Genomic DNA, 18,314 nt, shown 5'->3' with positions numbered 1-18,314 from the left:
GAAGGAAGGAAGGAAGGAAGAAAAAGAAAGAAAGAAAGAAAGAAAGAAAGAAAGAAAGAAAGAAAGAAAGAAAGAAAGAAAGAAAGAGAGAGAGAGAAAGAAAGAAAGAAAGAAAGAAAGAAAGAAAGAAAGAAAGACAGACAACCTAACCATAATTACCTTAATGTTATTAAGAAAGTATTTCTGATATTTCAGGCCAAATGATGGCTTAAAAGAGTACATAAATCCCTAGCAATCCTATCTTTTGAGGGAAGGAGGGCTTTTATTATTTGCCTCTAATTCTTCTGATGACAAAATTTTATTCATATAATTTTTTTAAATTTTATTTATTCATTTTACATTCACTGACCATCATCACAGCATGCAAAATGCAATTTCCCATCCAGAATACACTGCATAGTGAACTTAATCATACATGTTATTGTCAACAGTTTTCCATTTTATATATATATATAAAATGGATTTGTACCATGGTGTGTGTGTATATATAAATATATATATATATATAGATAGATATCTATATATATACTTATTTCCCCGTGCTATTTCTCACACTCTGCCATTTCCCATCCTTCTCCCACAGTGTCTCTGGTATCTGCGGTTGCTTTCCATTAATTTTTTCCCCTACATTTTATTGATTCACAAAATATCTTAATTAATCTAAGTATTTTCAGTAGCAAGTTCAGCTGATATATACATATCTGTGAACATGTTTGACTTTAGGCATGAAACTCTGTGAGTAGAATGAATATACTATAAAGTAGCACCTAGCTGAGGCTTTATAGCTTACTGTGGTTATTAAATAGGTATTATTAAATATATTTTTTAATTTCAAAAAAGGCAGTTTTAGCTTTAATAAATCAAAATTTAAAAATGTTAAGAGAACTTTGCTTAAGACTTAAAGCCAGGGAACAGGTTAGGATTCTGTTCAAATAGTAGATACATGGACCTGTTGACAACTCAAGAGAAGACAAAATCCTTAACTCTGGAAAATAAAGCATAGAAGAAGATCAGTAAAGTTTTAGTCACAAGTCATAAAATTCTATTTCACCAGTTAAGTCTCATGTACTTAATCTTCTGTTGTGGTCTGATCTTTCCATTTAAATTCTGGAAGATAACAATCAACTCTGGACTCGCCCCTACCATTAAGCTGGCCATTTTCTTAGTTTTTTTTAACTCTAATTTCTGTGTATCTGACTTCAGTTTTTCTAATATAGCACTCCCTTCAGAACTTCTTGGAGAGCTGGTCTGGTGTTGGTAAAGTAAATTCTTTTAGGTTTTGTTTATCTTGAGAATGTTCTTGTCTTCTCTTCCCCATATAAAGGATAATCTTACTGGGTATAGTATTCTTGGTTAAAGTTGTTTTATCCTTTAACACTTGGAATATATTTTCCCATTCTTTCCTTGCTTGCATTGTTTCCAACCAGAGATCCACTTTTAGCCTGATGGCATATCCTTTGTAGGTAACTTCACGTTTCTCTCTTGCCAATCTGAGTATCTTGTCTTTGTCTGTGGTTTTGGTCAATGTGGCTATAATGTGTCTTGGAGAAGATCTTCTTGGGTTGATTCTATTTGGGGTCCTTTGTATTTCTTGAGTCTGGACCTTTGACTGCCTCTCTAGGTTTAGAAAGTTTCCTTCCAGGATTTCACAGAATTGATGATCGATGCTCTTATTATTAGTCTCTTTACCTTCTAGGATACTGATTATCCAAATGTTTGGGTGTTAAATGGTATCTAGTATTTCTCATATATTATTCTCTTTTGGGGGGGGGGGCTATTTTCTCGGTCTTCATGGTGGATTTTTCTAGTCCAGCAATTCTGTCTTCTACACCTGAGATTCAATCTTCTGTATGATCTAGTCTACTTTTAATACCTTCAATGGAGGTTTTGACTTCCTGCATTACAGCCTTCATCTCTACCAGTTCCGTTTGATTCTTTTTTTATGTTGTGTATTTCCTTTCATGCAAGAACTTCCTAATCTCCTGGAACTCCTTGGCTCTTTTCTTCTGCAGTTCATTGTCACTCTTCTCTTGCATCTCTGTTAGCTTTGTCACTATGACTATTCTAAATTCTTTATGAGACATTTCCACGAGTTCTATTGTACTGCCTGTAGATGAAGAGAAGTTATTCTTTTCCCTTTGGAGAGAGGTTATTCTTGGTTTTTCATATTTCTTGTGCCTCTGTGGTGATTTCTGGTCATTTGATGGGATATATGTTTCTTCCTAATTTCTAGAAGTTCAATCTGAGTGTTCAGAGGTGTGTAGGAGGAGGTGACTGCAATCTCGTTATCGTTCCGTTTTTCTCCCTTTATGTGGCAGATTTAGTGGGAATTGAGGAATATGTTGACCCTAATAGTATACAGATGTTTGGCTATGGTTCACTTATACTTGTCTATATTACTCAGTGTTTGGAGGCTGAGCAGCAAAGTGAAGAAGGTAACAGAAAAAAGGATAAGAAAACAGAGAAAGAGGTGAGAAAAGGAGGGGAAAAAAGAGAAAAAAAGAAAAAAATTATTTATTTTGTCTTTTAGAAAGCAAAAAATTAAAACCAAGTGGTGTGCAAGCACTAGTTTTTAGTTCCAATGGAAGAGTCAGCCTTCTTCTGAAGGCCTGCATTTTTGCCTCTCCTAAATGGGAGGAAGGAAAGGGGATTAATAGCAAGATAAAGGAGGATCTGGAGAGCCAAGAAAATACGTTATCTTAAAAAATTTTTAAAAAGAAAAATTAAAAAAAAAGAAAGAAAAGATGGAGAGAGACAGAGAGAAGGATACAGTGGGTCCACTACTTGGGAATGGGATCTGGAGAGTGAAATCTTAGCAGAAAATCTTCATTACTCTTAGTCCCTGAAAGCACTAGTTCTCAGCTCCAATGGAAGAGTTAGTCTTCTGAAGGCCTGCACTTTTGCCTCTCCACTCGAGAATGGGGTCTGGAGGGTGAAGTCTCAGTAGAAAATCATTACTCTTAGTCCCTGAAAGCACTAGTTCTCAGCTTCAACGGAGGAATCAGTCTTCTTCTCTATTCATATAATCTCCTAAATATTCATGATTTCTTATCCCCTTCACTGCTTTCTGTATGTATTCATGAGAAATGCAAATACTTACCTAGGGTTGAAGTATTAAAAAATTTTAAATTCTTGCTATGTTTCTCCCAGTCAACTTCTGTCCAAATACATCAATACATTTTATCTTAACTTACAGTTATCCTGCATAGAAATATGCTTGTGATCTATTTTATTCATAAAGTTTGTCTTCTCCTCTCCTCCCCCCCAAAAAAATCTTGTTCTGCTAAAAATGTCCAGTAAAAATACTCAGTTCATGCACTCAAAATATTTAAATGTCTATCCTGTGTAGAATTACACTAGTATAATCAGTTAATACAGCTCCAAATTTCAAATCCAATTATACAAAGCAAATGTATTTGAATCCAAGTCCTAAGGAAAAATGTTGTGTCAACTTGGCATTTAGTTTGATATAAAACATAATGTATATATGAGGAATGTTAATTAAAATAATCACCTTTTAAAAACCTTGCAAAGAAAGCAAACTTCTTACTCATCCTCAAACATGAGAACTAAGGGAAAAATACATTTGGTAATTATTTTTTTTCAAGTTTTTGCCATAGGGTACATGTACTCATCAGAGAGAGACAGAGAGAAGGAAAGTAAGAAATCACCCTCAAAGGGGATGGCCATACTACAATCTTCTCTTCTCCATTCTCCTCTAGGGATTTTGGGAAAGCATGCACATGCGCCCAGTGTGATTCTCAAATTGCCAGGTCCAGGACTCCAACCATGGTCAGCCATGTGGGAGTCCAGGGCCTTAACTATAATACAACAGCATCTGTTGGCCCTGCGATGATTTTTTTTTTAAGAAAAGCATATTTTAAATCAATGAGTCACAGATTTTGACCATTTATTCTTTTTCTTTTTTTTTTTTAAAGAGGCTTTTGGCCTTAGGCATGTGTGCTTACTAGGGAGAGAGGAGAGAGAGACGGTGAGAAGGAAAGTGAGAAATCACCCCCCTCCACCCCCCAGGGAGGCAGGCCACACTACAATTCCTTTTCCGTTTTCCTCCCAGAATCCTGGGCATGTTCACACATGTACCTAGCATGATTTTCAAGCCACTGGGTTCAGGACTCAAATCGTGGTCAGCCATGTGGGGGGAGTTCAATGACATAATTGCTATGCCATCTGCTCATTCTTATACTTGTTCTTTTTTGTTGTTTTGAAAGAGATTTTGCTACAGAGTGCGTGCACTTGCTGGAGAGACAGAGAAAGACAGACAGAAAGCGAAAAATCACCCCCTGGGGGGGGATGGACACGCCACAATCCCTTCTCCTCCATTCTCCTCTTGGGATTTTGGGCGCGCACGCACATGTGCCTGGCCTGAGTTTTAAGTCACTGGGTCTGGGACTCAAACAGCAGTGAACTACTTGTGAGTCCAGCAATGTAACCATTATACCATCTGCTGGTTCCCCTATATTTGGTTCTTTATGAGAAAGTTTAATGACTATTAAAACATGAGAAATCTCCCCCCCAAAAAAAATTTTTTTAAGACAAATAAACAGAGATGGGTAGTCTTATAGTGCAGTAGTTTAGTGCTCCATATTGGGAGCCAGATCCTACATACCTAACCACAGTTCGAATCCTGGCCCTGGCAGCTTACATAACACATCAGGCACATCCACATGAAATGCCAAGTCCTGATGGATGGGAGACAGCTAATTTCACAGAAGAAAGAAAGAAGAACCATTCTATGAGGTACTAAAGAAGGACTTGTGTCATTCTTGGCACAAATGTCCTACATTTCTATCTCTTTTTTAAAGGAAAATTATATTAAAATTACTACATATTATCAGTAGGATATTGACTGCAAGACACTGCTAACTTTAATTGAGCATCTAGCTAACAGAAAAAGAGCACTCATTGTTAATGAAGGAAAATGATGAAAAAGTACTCCTGATGCAATGTTAACTGCTACACTAAACTATTAATATTTTTAAGAAATTATCAATATTCTGTAGCCAAAACAATAAAAAATAAATATAATACACTAATAGCCAAAACTGTTTTAGCAAGTGGCTTTCTTTTCCTTCCTAGTACCTAGTCCTCATATTAAAAGTTAGTATTACTCAAAAAATTTTGAAAATTGGTAAAATTTTATTCATTAAAAAATATTTATTTAGTTCCATTTGTTATTATTTTTTAACTTGACCAGAGAGAGAGACAGAGAGAGAGAGAAAGAAAGAAAGGGAAAGTGAGAAAGCAAGTTGCTAGGTCTGGGACTCAAACCATGGTTGGCTATATGGGAATCCAGCACCCCTAACCACCATGCCACCTGCCGGCCCTATTAATTTCTTATTTTGTTAGAGAAAGCTTTTTCTTTCTTCTTTTTATCTTACGTTTTTCAAGGTTTTTGCCATAGGGTGCATGCACTTGCTACAGAGAATCAGAGAGAAGGAAAATAGAGGTGAGAAATCACTTAAGAGGATGGCCATGCTGCTCTCCCTTCTCCTCCACTCTCCTCTCAGATTTTGGGAGTGCATTCACACACACGTGGCTGATTTTCAAGCCACTGTGTCCAAGGGGCAAACCAAGGTTGGCCATATGGGAGTCTAGCGCCACATGGCCAGCACACCACCTGCTGGGCCCCAATTCTTTTTTAAATTAGAATGTTGTTCAAGTCATAAATTTCTCTCATTTCTAAACTAGTCCTAAACTCAAAACTAATAATCAATACATAGTCACTGTTTAGATATCAATTCCCTAAGAAACCTGTTAATAATGCTGGAAAACTTCTGGCCCTTGAAATCAAGCGTCTGATTTGGATATAATGGAAACATGGCAATAGATTAAAAAAATAAAAATAAAAATTTCCCAAAGGTTATACAGAGTTGCAGGTGCTTCTGAAGTCTATTTGGTATCTAAGGCCAGTCTGTCTTTATTTTATACAAAGTAATTTCAATTCTCACGACCTTGAACTATTCCCATAAATGTGATGAGAATTTGAACGATCTGGTGAATGAGGGCCTCAATTTTGAGTCCTCCTTTTTGGAAAAGACCAGAGAAATTCTCTCTAGACTCCTGTCTGATTCATCCCCTAGATCTACCAGAGAATTAGGTGTCCTGGGTTATCATGGTAGGTCTCCCAGGGCAAGTATCTGCTGCTCAAGCAGGTATGACCAGGCTAGGATCAAGGCAAACCCTGTGATTCCCCAAAATGGCATGTGAAGACAACAGCTAGTCTCTCGTATAAATTACAGGAAATTCAGAGAACTGTCCACCATCTATTCCAACTTGCACCTGAAAAAGACTTTCTAATGTGGGGAGTGGAGATATGCAGGGGTAGGAATTGCTGATGATGTAGGAGGAAAGGCAGGAAAGATTAAGATGGTCCATTCTAATGCAGACCTACTGAACTATGATCAGGTACCCAAAGAAGATTCTGTTCTGACAGATGCCTGCATTCCTAAATCTTCACTTTAAAAACACTCAGTGAATGGTTGTGTGTCACGACGTGTACACAGTTACAGCTCCATGAGAGGCAGAGGCACAAGAATCAGTTCTAAGAACAACCTGGGCAACACAGAGAGATCCTGTTTCAAAAATATATATATAAGGCTGGCACCATAGCACAGTTGCTAAGTTTTGTGCATAGAAAGCCAGGACCTACAGAGTCAACTACAATTCAAATCCTGGCGTAGCAGCTTTAAAACCATATCATGTGAATGTTTGTGCATGCTCAAAATTCTGACTGGACAGAGAAATGCGGGGAAAAGGACTGCAGCGTGACCACAACCCTCTGGGATATGCTTTCTTTTTCACTTCTCTGGAAAGCGCAACTGCCCTCTGGCAACTGAAAAAACATACACACACACACCCACACACACCCCTACCTCTGTCGAATGACTATAAAATTAGCAAAAAACATAAAAACTTTCTTTCAAATTCTTTTTCTAACACTTGTACATCACAAAAAACATACATATAACTTTATCTCTTATAATGTGTTAATATTTAGTGGGAAACTCACCAAAAAAGTAGATATCATTTATTATGTGTTAGTGTTATTTTGTAGCGGGTTATAATAACTATCTGTTCCTATTTTATGACTATGTTGGTGCTACTTATAAATTATAAACAAATTACAAATGTTTTTAACTTCTAAGTAGAGACCAACTCAATGTTATTTGCTGTATGTTGCACCTAAAAGGGTACTGAGTGAATAAACACTAAAAGTAAAGTACTGATAATCTAATTTGCTATTTTACCACCAATTAACAACTCGGTATATTAGTGTAGGCTACTATAAGAGAATACCATGGTCTGTGTGGCTTATAAACAACACAACTTCCCCACAGTTTAGAGGCTGGGGAGTCCAAGATCAAGACAACACAAGGTTAGTATCTGCTGAGGATCTGCTTTCTGGTTCACAGACAGTGCCTTCTTGACATGTCCTCACACAGAATTGGGAACAAGCTAGCTCTTTTATAAGGGTATCACTCCCACTCAAGAGGGCTTCACTCATTACCCATCATCTTCTACAGGCCCCTTCTCTTAATACCATCACAGTGGGGATTAGGACTTCAACATATGAAGCTCACACAGGCACAAACTTTCTGTCCTGGAACCTAGCAGTGGCACATGATAACACAACCGGACTCACAGGGAATCTGTTTGTATCCCAGGACTTCACTCAGCATGCCAAGGACGCACACACACCCATGATCCTGGCTGGCTGAGACTGGGAGTGAATTGTGGCATAAAGACCCTATTGGAAGTGTGTGTGTGTGTGTGTGTGTGTATTGTGTATGTGTGTGTCTGTGTGTGTCTTTCTCAAAAAAAAAAAAAGATAATAAATTTTTAAAAACTCAGTCCATTGCAGTCAGTTATCTTGGTTTTCTAAAACTACACCCTTGACATATGTATCATCATGCTCTTCTTTTTATAAGGTTCTTGGGGGTGCAACCGCAAATGCACTCCAGGGATTTGAAGAAAAAGAGCGTTCACTCTGAGGACACCCTAACACTGCATCTTAAGTGAGAGCTGGCAATCTGTCCTGAGCTGGCCTGGGGATCTTCTCTCTGTACCTTGCTCATGGTCTCTCTGCATCTTGCTCATCGTTTCTCTCAGGTTCACCTCCTGCTTCTGTGTATGCATCCTTCTGTTTGCTTTTTCTCCCCAGCTAACTTCCTCTATCCAGAACTTCAGCCTACAGGCAATCATCACGTGACAATTCAGCAGTAGGTCCCACAATAAACTAGCAAGTGCACTGTGTTTCTTAGTTCTAACATTCTGAAATCCAGATACACAGGTAAGATATCTTATTTCCAATGTCAAGTCTCTGACGCATGCTCCAATCACAATCTCTAGGGTGATTCCTAGCATTTTGTTTTAAAGCTGCCCAAGCAATTCTGCTAGAGGTGGGGCTGAGTTCCACTGGAGTTCCAACTAAGGATGGATTCTCCCTGAGGCAGCAGCCCATCCCTGGTCCAGTATGAGCTGGAGTGGATTATGTGGCACAAAATAGACTGAGGAGAGAGTGGTGAAATAGTTTTCTATCACTGCTGTATCAAATAACCCCAAACACAGAGGCTTAAAACAGTACAAATTATTATTTTACAATTCTGGAGGTCAGAAGTTTAAAATGTATTTATCACTGGGCTAAAATCAAGGCATTGGTAGGGCTGTGTTCTTTCTTGAGCTCTTGAGGAGAATCCATTTCCTTGCCATCTCCATCTTCTATAGGCTGCCAGCACTCCAAGAGAAGTGGCTCTTTCCTCAATTTTTAAAGCCAACAACAGCCTGTAGAGTCTTTCTTACATCACCTCACTCTGACACTCATCTTCTACCTCTCTTCCACATTTAATGACCTCTGTGATTACATTACACTCAACAGGATAACCCAAGATCATCTCTTCCTCTTAAGGTCGGCTAGTTAGCAACTTTAATCCCCCCTGCATGTCACATAACACATACATAGGTTCCAAGAGAGAGGATGGGGATATAACTGGAAGGGCCATTATTATCCTGTCTACCGCAGAGGACATGCAGAACAAAACACAGTGGGTGAGTCACTCACAAGAGATGGTGCCATGTTGGGCATCATAAACACAACTGATAGGACAGTACACTGAAATGCGCACCATGAGATGCAGATTGATCGCTGAAACATTAATAGTTTATGTGGATTTCCACCATTTATGCCTTGTGCCAGCAGACATTTCATCCATAAAATAAAGACACTGAAGTATTCCTATAAAAATATATGAATACATTTGGAGACACTTCTACTCTTCAGTACCTTACAAGGACTCCTCCTGTAATGACTCGAACTTGTGTATATCAATAACCACTATCAAAAATCAGTTGATATTAGTTTAGCTTCCAGAAAATCTATTCTTTGAGACATCTTAAATAATTTTCCAGTTACTTTTGTCTTAGCCAATGACTATATTAAAAATATAATAATAATAATAGAGTATAATCCTTTTAAAGAAGCAAACATTTATCTGAAGCATTTCTTCTTCAAAATAAATAAAAAGTACTTCAGTTAAAAAAAAATAGTCTCTTGTGCTTGAGGCTACCAGTATATAGGATTTCATGGAAGATTTTCTAGTTATTAACAGAGTTTCTGAAAAATTTAACTGTGAAAACCTGTCACCAAAAATGCCATATAAACCATCTAAACCAAAAAGGAGTGGGATGAAGTGAGAAAACAAGATCACGATGTAAATGTAAAAGTTAGAGGAAAAAATCCCAACTTCAAACAGCTTTGAAGGAGAAAGCATTTTCATGCATATTTGAGTCCTAAAAAATGAAATATTCCTCAGATATTAAATATTAACATTCAAAATAAGAATAATAGCAAGTTTTCTCTTCTTCATACTTGCACTTGGCAAAATCTGTGCATACAAATACATATATGGCATTGTGTACAGGTAATCATCAGCTTATCAGTTTATCTCAGTGTAGAAGAAAATACCTGCATTTCAATTTTAAGTAGGTTAAAATCAGCAATCTTACTGCTTTTTGGCTTTATTCTATGATTTATTTGAAATATTATTAAGTCAATACATACTTACTGAGCACCTGCTATGTGTCAGGCATATTACAGGTGTTAACTAGCTTTCAACATTTACATTAAAAAAAAAATTGGTCCTATTCAAGTTCAACAAAACAATTCCACTATATTAAAAAACAAAACAAAACAAAAAAACTACCAATTAGCTTGTCTTCATTTTAAAATGCTTTTAAAATTTGACCAGCTGTGGTGGCACAGCAGTGATGCAATGCTGAAGCCGGATGTGGAGGCCTTAGGCTCACGTCTTGAGGGCTCCCTATACATGGCATGTGTGCTTATGCCTGTAATCCAGGCTGGGTAAGGCTGAGGGGTGGATCTCAGTATAAAGACTCTGTTGGGGTATAGCACATTCTCTCTTTGTATGTCTCTGTTTCTCCCTCTCATGGAAAAAATAAAAAAAACTTCTGAAAAAGCCATATTAAAAAATTAATACTATTGGGCCAGCAGATGACCAGGAGGCTGAGGCATTGGCTCTCACGTGGCCAACCATGTGGTTTGAGTACTGGAGTCGATGGTTTGAAAATCACAGTGGGCACTGGAATCAGCAGATGGCAATAATGATTATGTTGCTGGATTTCTACATGGCCGACTGTGGTTTGGGCCCCAGATTTGGCAGTCTGAAACTCATGCTGGGCACATGTGCATAACATGTCCAAAATCCCAAAATGAGACTGGAGGAGAAGGGACTCAATGTGGCTATCCTCCCAGAGGCTGACTTCTCACTTTCCCTCTCTCTCTTTCTTTCTCTGTCTGGTGAGCACATGCACCCTATAGCAAAAAGAAAAAAAGAGAAAAATCTAAGCTTTTAAAAAAATTAATACTATTTTAAATCTGCATATTTGGCTTTATCTAATAATTTGTCAGTTGGTAATCTTAGCAGTACATCTTCATCACAAAACATTAGTCATCCCAACTCCAGGGCAGGTAAAACAGTTACTTTTACACCAGAAAATGTAGAGGGATATAGGCTATTTCTTTTAAAGTTGTAGTTGCTTCTGTGAACAATCACTTAATTATTGAATTAAATCAATTTGCTAATGTAAACGTAATAAAACATCACTGGCAATGAGAATAAAAGATGACTTACTCAGACTGCTTAGCTGGCGTATGATAGCAGCAAGAGTACTGTTGGTTACGCATTCCAGCTCACTGGTAATCCCTTCGGGCAGCGCTCCCCGGCATAGGTGCCGGGGTTCGATGTTTCTCTTTACTAAAGGCATGGCTCACAATCTGAAAATTAAAAAGACATTTTTTTCAAAGTCATATTCATATTTTAACAAATCTAGAGTTTTCATTTCCCAGAAATTTTCATTATCCTATCATTCCTATAATAGAATTAGCTAAAATGTAACAAATGCTGAATTACTTTAATGAATTTTGTTGATATCAAAGATACACATGCACACACAGTATAGTCCTACTATTATTCAAAAATAATATATGCAAAGACTTCTATTGTAGTTAAGCATGAGAGACCAAATGCATGCATTTTTACCTCCTTCCTGTTCCACCGAAATGATTAGAGAGAAAAGGTAAAAAGCCCATGAGTACCAAGAGCAGAAGAGAGGACAACAGCCATGAAACTGTGGATAAAACTTAACCAGATTAAAAAAGAAAAAAGATAAAGAGGGGCCAGCAGGTGGTGTGGTGGTTGGGGTACTGGACTCCCACGTGGATGACTGCGGTTTGAGTCCTTAGCAGCTTAAAACTCATGCTGGGCATGTATGCATGAGTGCCCCAAATCTCATGAAGAATGGTGGAGAAGGAATTTCAGTATAGCCACCCTCCTCCCCTGCCCCAGAGAATGAGAAACTTGGCGGTCTCTCTTTCTGGCGAGCACACACACCCTGTAACCAAAAAATCTCTCAAAGAAAAGATAAGAATAGGGAAAAATGGGGAGCTAAAAGAAGGGAACAGTCCATTTGATACACAGAACCTTCACTGCTTTTCTGACAGAAACCTCACGAATAGGAGGTGCCAGGAATCTGCGAAACGGGAATGGAGTAAGAAAACAGGAGCATTAGCTTTTAAAAATCTATTTAAGAACTCCTCCCTTTCAGGTCTGCCTCTACTCCACTCCATCTGGCCCATGTCACTCTCTGGAAAAGGTAGAGAATCTGGACCTGAGGACATCAGGTGTAGCTGAAGATAGATGCAGGAGACATACTTTAGAAAAAAAAAGTGTAAAATCTGTCTATACTGAGTAGTAAAACTGAACCTCTTGCCCTCTAGCTCAGTTCCTTCTCCATTTGACTCCCAGAACACTGCAACCTGATTTTTTAACCCCCACCCACAGACACTGGGACACTCCTCCCAGGGGAATACTGGAAAAGATCTACAAATAAGAAATTAAATACATTGGGGAAAGTGATTTCCCCCTACTGAAACTGCCAGCCAAGTCACCCTGCAGTAACACCTGTCAAGAATCCTCCAAAGCACACAATGTCTAATCAGCTACTAATGCCTCAGACTCAAATGTGACAGTCAAAGACCATCAGATACTTCAGGAAAAACTCCCAACATCTTGGAAATCCCTTTAGCCTCACTTCCTGAAAAGTACATTAAAATAAGTAAAATTTCAACATTCTGTTTAAGAAGAATCCAGTTTCACACCCACTACATACACCAATCCTACTCCCCATACAACATTAGAAAAGCCAATGACCGATACATTTTCATTTGGGCAAGATTACCATATTACCCAATTTGTAGGAACAGAAAGGTCTACTACCTTGATAACAGGTTCACAGTTAAACCAGTCCTAAAATGCCAATTTGGAGTCCTTACCGAGTGAAGTAAATAATACCCTAGTTGTTTAAGTCACTACAGTTGGGTTTTCTGTTATTTGAAGTATAAAACTTACTGCCAATTAGTACAATCATTAAATGGTTTACTATCCTTTAAGAATCTATAATGTGGTGGTAAACATAATAAATCTTTGCTTTTCTTCCTTCTTACTTCATAACCTTTAGTTCATTTATACAATAAATGCAAGGGTACTTCAAAAAGTATGTGGAAAATGGAACTAAAGTTATGAGTTTATTTGGGGACAAAAAAAAAATTAAATCCATGGAGCACTGTTTTTCCTAATACACATTCTCCATGAACCATGTGAAGACATCTGGCATTTACTAAGCACCTACCACATACCTTGTAGCGTACTAGGTGACACAATGGTGGACCCAGTGGTGAGTGACAGCGGACAGGTCCTTCCCACTGTGGAACTTATTACAGAATATATCCTGACGAAGAAGAGAGATACTGACTAATCACACAGGTTAATACACCTCTCACTGTATTTTCTATAAGGAAAGACTCAGGAGTGACGAAACCATCTGGGGAAGGAGTCAGGGGCAGCTTCTCTGTGGATGTAACTGCTGAGCTGAAACCTGAAGTATCTGGAAGGACTGGCTCGCAAAACGTCTGTGGTGAAGACATACAGAGAATGAAGAGGAGGAGGGCAAAGTGGGCAGCAGGGATCAATAACAAGTGCTGCTGGGATTCCAACCTCCACCCCACCCCACCCCTGCCCACCACTACTCTGCCTCACATCTGTGAGGACGGGCTGAGGACAGACTGCACTTTCAGGTTCACATACTATTTCATTCACTGACGGGTGCACAGCGCCTGGCGCGTCATTACAACACTCTATGCCTCAGCTTCCTCCCCATAAAATGGGACAATAACATTCCCCATGGGGAAGTGGGGATGTACCCACCGCACAGAGTAAGGATTCAATGGCGTACTACGTAGATAAATCACTTACAACAGTGCCTGGCGTACAGTAACATTCAAAAAACTGTGCCTGACTCTATTAATGCCATCGTGGCTTATATACTGATTGCTATAATGTTAGTATAATTGCAATTAGCTGGTTGAGGAAAAGCCTAACTTTGGAAAATAGAAAGCAATATTTCTATAAAAATTATTAAAGAAAGCGCTACATATCCAAGTTAGGGATGCTAAAATATGAAAATTCTAGATACTGAGATCTCTAAGCCAAAGTATTATGCATTTATTGCAAGTTGGATTTCTTTCTGGGAGAATAAATTAGAGTAACAGAATGGTAACGAGTCACAATAAAATAAATTAGAAAATGAGAATTCCTCATAAGGAGAGGAAAAAGAAAAATAATTACTAAACTTAACAGAAGCATAAAGTGTAGAAAAGAAAACTACTAAAACTTGATCAACAATGACCCATTCCATGAGAATAAAATAGAAATTCAGCAACAAAAAAGATGATTTCCATTAAGAAGCACAGAGCAGTAGAAGGGGAAAAGGAAGGAGATGGCAAAAGTTTCTAAAGATAAGAGATGAGCTAATGAACCAGCTGCACTTCATGAAGCTGAACACATCAGCAGTTTGTTATAAAGCTGGACTGTGAAACTGGCCCAAGCAGTAATTACCTCCTAAATAATTTCTCAAAAGAAAGTTTCAGGGCCAGCAAGTGGCATGGACGTGAAGGCAACAGGACTGGTAGCTTAAATGACACACCGGGCACATGAGCATGCATGCCCAAAGTCCTGGGAGGAGAATAGAGAAGAGACTGAGGAATGACCATCCCCACTAAGGGAGAGTCTCACTTAAAAAAAAAAAAGAATAAAAAAAAGCTTTACAAGAGTTTTGAATAAGCATAATACTTAAGGGTTGAATACTGCATAAGCAATATTCTCCTCTAATGTTCATTCTGTAGTTACTCAGAATAAAATGTCACCCTCTCCCCTTATTTTTACACCTTTGGCATGCCTGAAACTTGTCAGTACTGCTTCTCTTCAGCCACCACCATATTTATTTGGACGCACAACTGTTCAAATACATAGAACCCCAATTATACACACATCACACCGACATCCCACCAGCATGTCTAAAACACGTCCAAAGCTAGTTAAAAAACTTCTCAACTTTTCCAGAACTGAGTAGCTCCCTAACATCAAATATACATGTCATTTTAGCATATCTGGGAGGCAGCTCAGGGTGTTTTCCCTTATAGATAATGTCTGTCCCTGTCATTTATTTCCACAAATCCTCTGACACCCACCTCACCCCCCAGCCAAAGGTCTTCAATTTTGCATTTAATACATACTTTTTTTAAAAAATCAAGGTGAGCCGCTGACTGAACAATATAGCTGGACTAAGCAGCTCACAGCATACAGTCAGCCTCCAGATCCACAGAATCTACATCTGTGAATTCAACCAACTGTATATTGAAAATATTTTTTAAAAACAACAGTACAACTAAAACAAATACAAATAAAAAATCTATAGTCTAATAACTGCTTAGATCACATTTACATTATATTCTGTATTATAACTAATCTAGAGACTATTTAAAGTGTACAGGAAGGTATGCATAGGTTACATGCAAATACTATGCCACTTTATATAAGTAACTTGAGTATCTTTGGATTTTGATATCCACAGGGGGTCCTGGGACCAGTCCCCTGTAGATACCGAAGCATGACTATCCTTGGCAGAGTTGTAAAGCACTGACCTGAAAATTTGCTTAAGATGTTATTAGGGCTCAGGACCAGCAGATGGCATAATGGCTATGTCGCTGGACTCCCACGCAGTCAACCACGGTTCGAGTCCCGGACCCAGTGGCTTAAACTCATGCCACGCATGTGTGTGTGCATGCCCAAGATCCCAAAAGGAGAATGGAGAAGGGATTGTGGCATGGTCATCCCCCCAGGGGCTGATTTCTCACTTTCTGTCTCTCTGTCTCTCTAGCAAGCACACGCACCCTATAGCAAAAAATCTCTCTTGGGGACCAGCAGTTAGCATAATGGCTATGTCACTGCACTCCCACGTAGCCGACCGCGGTTCGGGTCCTGGACCCGGTGGCTTAAACTCACACTGGGCACCTGTGCGAGCATGCCCGAGATCCTGAGAGGAAAATGGAGGAGAAGGGACTGCAGTGTAGACATCCCTCCTGGGGGATGATTTCTTGCTTTCTGTTTCTCTGTCTCTGTCTTCCTGGTGAGCACATGTGCTCTATAGCAAAAACCTCTCAAAAAAAAAAAAAAAAAAAAAAGCCTCAAAAAGAAAAAAGATGTTATTAAGGCCCAAAAGAAAATAGCTTAATGTCTATATAGGTATAGTAACCGTGTTTCTTCTTCATTCTGAGGCCTTGAATCTATGGAGGGACTCTCTCTCCAAGGGTTACCAATTCCCAGACATAGTGAACACTAGTCTGAGAACATGTTCTTCAAATGCAGAGCAACCAAGACAGAGCCCACAGCCTGATCACTTTCTGTAACAGGCTCTCCCACTCCCAGCCACTAGCAACATGTCCTAATCACCCCACCGCCAACTACCAGACAGCTAGACAACCCTATCCTTCAGAACCCACTGAAATTATTCAAACTAGCCAGTTCTAAGCCTGCTTGCCCTAACCCAACCATTTCTCCGCACAGAAACACAGTAAAATCTCTTGCTCATATAGTTCTCTCCCCTCTCTCTGCCTCCTAACCCACCCCAACGTTTCCCTCTGTGCCCCTGCATGGCATGGCATGCCCCCATCCTTTCAGGAACTGCCAGAATTTAGGGACTGAGTCTATGGATTCCATGTTCCCCACAATGCTTTAAACAGTCCTCAAGACAACCTGATTATGCAAAGAAAAAAAAAATATATATATATATATTACACAGTCATGCATGGCATAACTGTTTCTGGTGACAACGAACCACATATGTGACAGTGGTTCAGTAAGAGCATAGAGGCTATAACATGTAGCTTAGGTGTGCAGCAGGCTATCCCACCTAGGTTTGTGTAAGTATAGACTACCAAGTTTACACAATGACAAAGTCACCTATTTCTTAGAACATACCTTGTCATTATACATGACTACATACACAGACATACCTGAATTTGGCTTCCTTTAGGGGCACTTCACTTGCTGTTATTCCTGTATTTCAGTCTTGAATAATCAGCCCCTAGCCTTCACTTCCCATCATTACTATACCTTTATTTGGAGCTCACGCATTTGTCTATATACAAATGAAAACTGAGCAGTCCTGTTTAGAAATTTAGAAAAAGGTCTAGGTAGCTCCTTTTATGTTCTAGTCACCTAGCAATGATTTTTATGGCTTTCTAATTTAGTGTGAAGTACTCTAAAAGATTTAATTTTTTTCCCCAGACAGCCTTGACTGACATTAATTGTTTTGAAAAAATTAAAGAGCAAGGAAGAGGTAAAAGAAAAAATGGTGGGTCAGTCATTGCTCTTGAAAATGCTTTACAATTACAAAAAGATATGTGTAATGAACTAATCCAATTAGTCACCAATAGAATACTTAAGCAAGCCTCTCAATTCCTTTATTGGAAGAACTATGACCATCAAATCATTCATCAATCTCAGTCTATATGCTAAGAATAAAACAAAGATTGCTAACGAAACAGTTAAGGACTGTTAGAGGTTATATAAGGTATTAAGTTAGGCCTGTAGTTTTTCAGCTTTTCTGGGAACTATCTCAGAATTTAGTGAGAGACGATCTGGTTCACAGAACTGTAAAGTAGATTCCAGACAGCTGAAACTGGGCCAAGATCCGTCCCTAGGAATCTGGGAGAGGAACCATGATATCCAGTTTAATCTGGCTGTTCTTTTCAACAGTGCAGAGAGATAATGCTCCCACCACCTCAAATAAACACTGACAAAGTGAGTCTTCAGAGAGAACTTAGAATGAGACTAACCAAGGAAAGCTGACAAAGATGAGAGAAAGACAAGGACACCAATGGCTTTGCCAGGTTATACTTAGACCTCAGGGCAGATCAGGAGAGAACACTCCCACCAATGTTCTGCCCTCTCTCCTGCACGGAGTCAGGTCTGCATTGGGGTTTGATGGCTCCTCCAGCTCCTCTAGCTCCTAACCTATTTCTTTTCCTCAGGAGATTTCCTTAATAAAATCCTTGCACCTATGATCGCATCATGGCATCTGTTTCTCAGACCAAGACTAACACAGTGGCTCCAAATGGGCCTGAGATAGGGACCTGGGACCTGCTCGCATACTGCTCTACAGGTACGAAGATGCCCTGACAGGTGAGGCACAAACAGTCCCTGGCATACATCATGGTTCAACTGCTAAAGATTTCACTGGTGGGTCCAGCCTGGTGGCACAGCTGGTGGCAAACTGAACCGTGATGCTGGAAGCCACATGGCCAACTGTGGTTCAGATCCTGGGTCAGCTTGAAAATGCACCAGGTGCATGCTCAAAATTCTGCCGTGCTGGAGGGCAGG

At 39.1% G+C, this 18,314-nt stretch overlaps 1 protein-coding gene across 2 annotated transcripts in view; it reads right to left on the bottom strand.

Annotated features, from left to right (window-relative positions):
- The window catches only part of WASF3 (WASP family member 3), a 95,486-nt gene that overhangs the window by 48,460 nt on the left and 28,712 nt on the right, over nt 1-18,314 (bottom strand). For both annotated transcript variants that reach the window (XM_006163272.3, XM_006163273.3), the window contains exon 2: nt 11,169-11,311. In XM_006163272.3, coding sequence (XP_006163334.1) covers nt 11,169-11,301 — 133 coding nt within the window. In that variant the 5' untranslated portion in view covers nt 11,302-11,311. The remainder of the gene's footprint in view (nt 1-11,168; nt 11,312-18,314) is intronic.

This window comes from Tupaia chinensis, unplaced genomic scaffold (genome assembly GCF_000334495.1).
Source record: "Tupaia chinensis unplaced genomic scaffold, TupChi_1.0 Scaffold141887_1, whole genome shotgun sequence".
Classification (NCBI taxonomy): Eukaryota; Metazoa; Chordata; class Mammalia; order Scandentia; family Tupaiidae; genus Tupaia; species Tupaia belangeri.
This window is presented reverse-complemented; position numbering and strand designations above follow the sequence as displayed.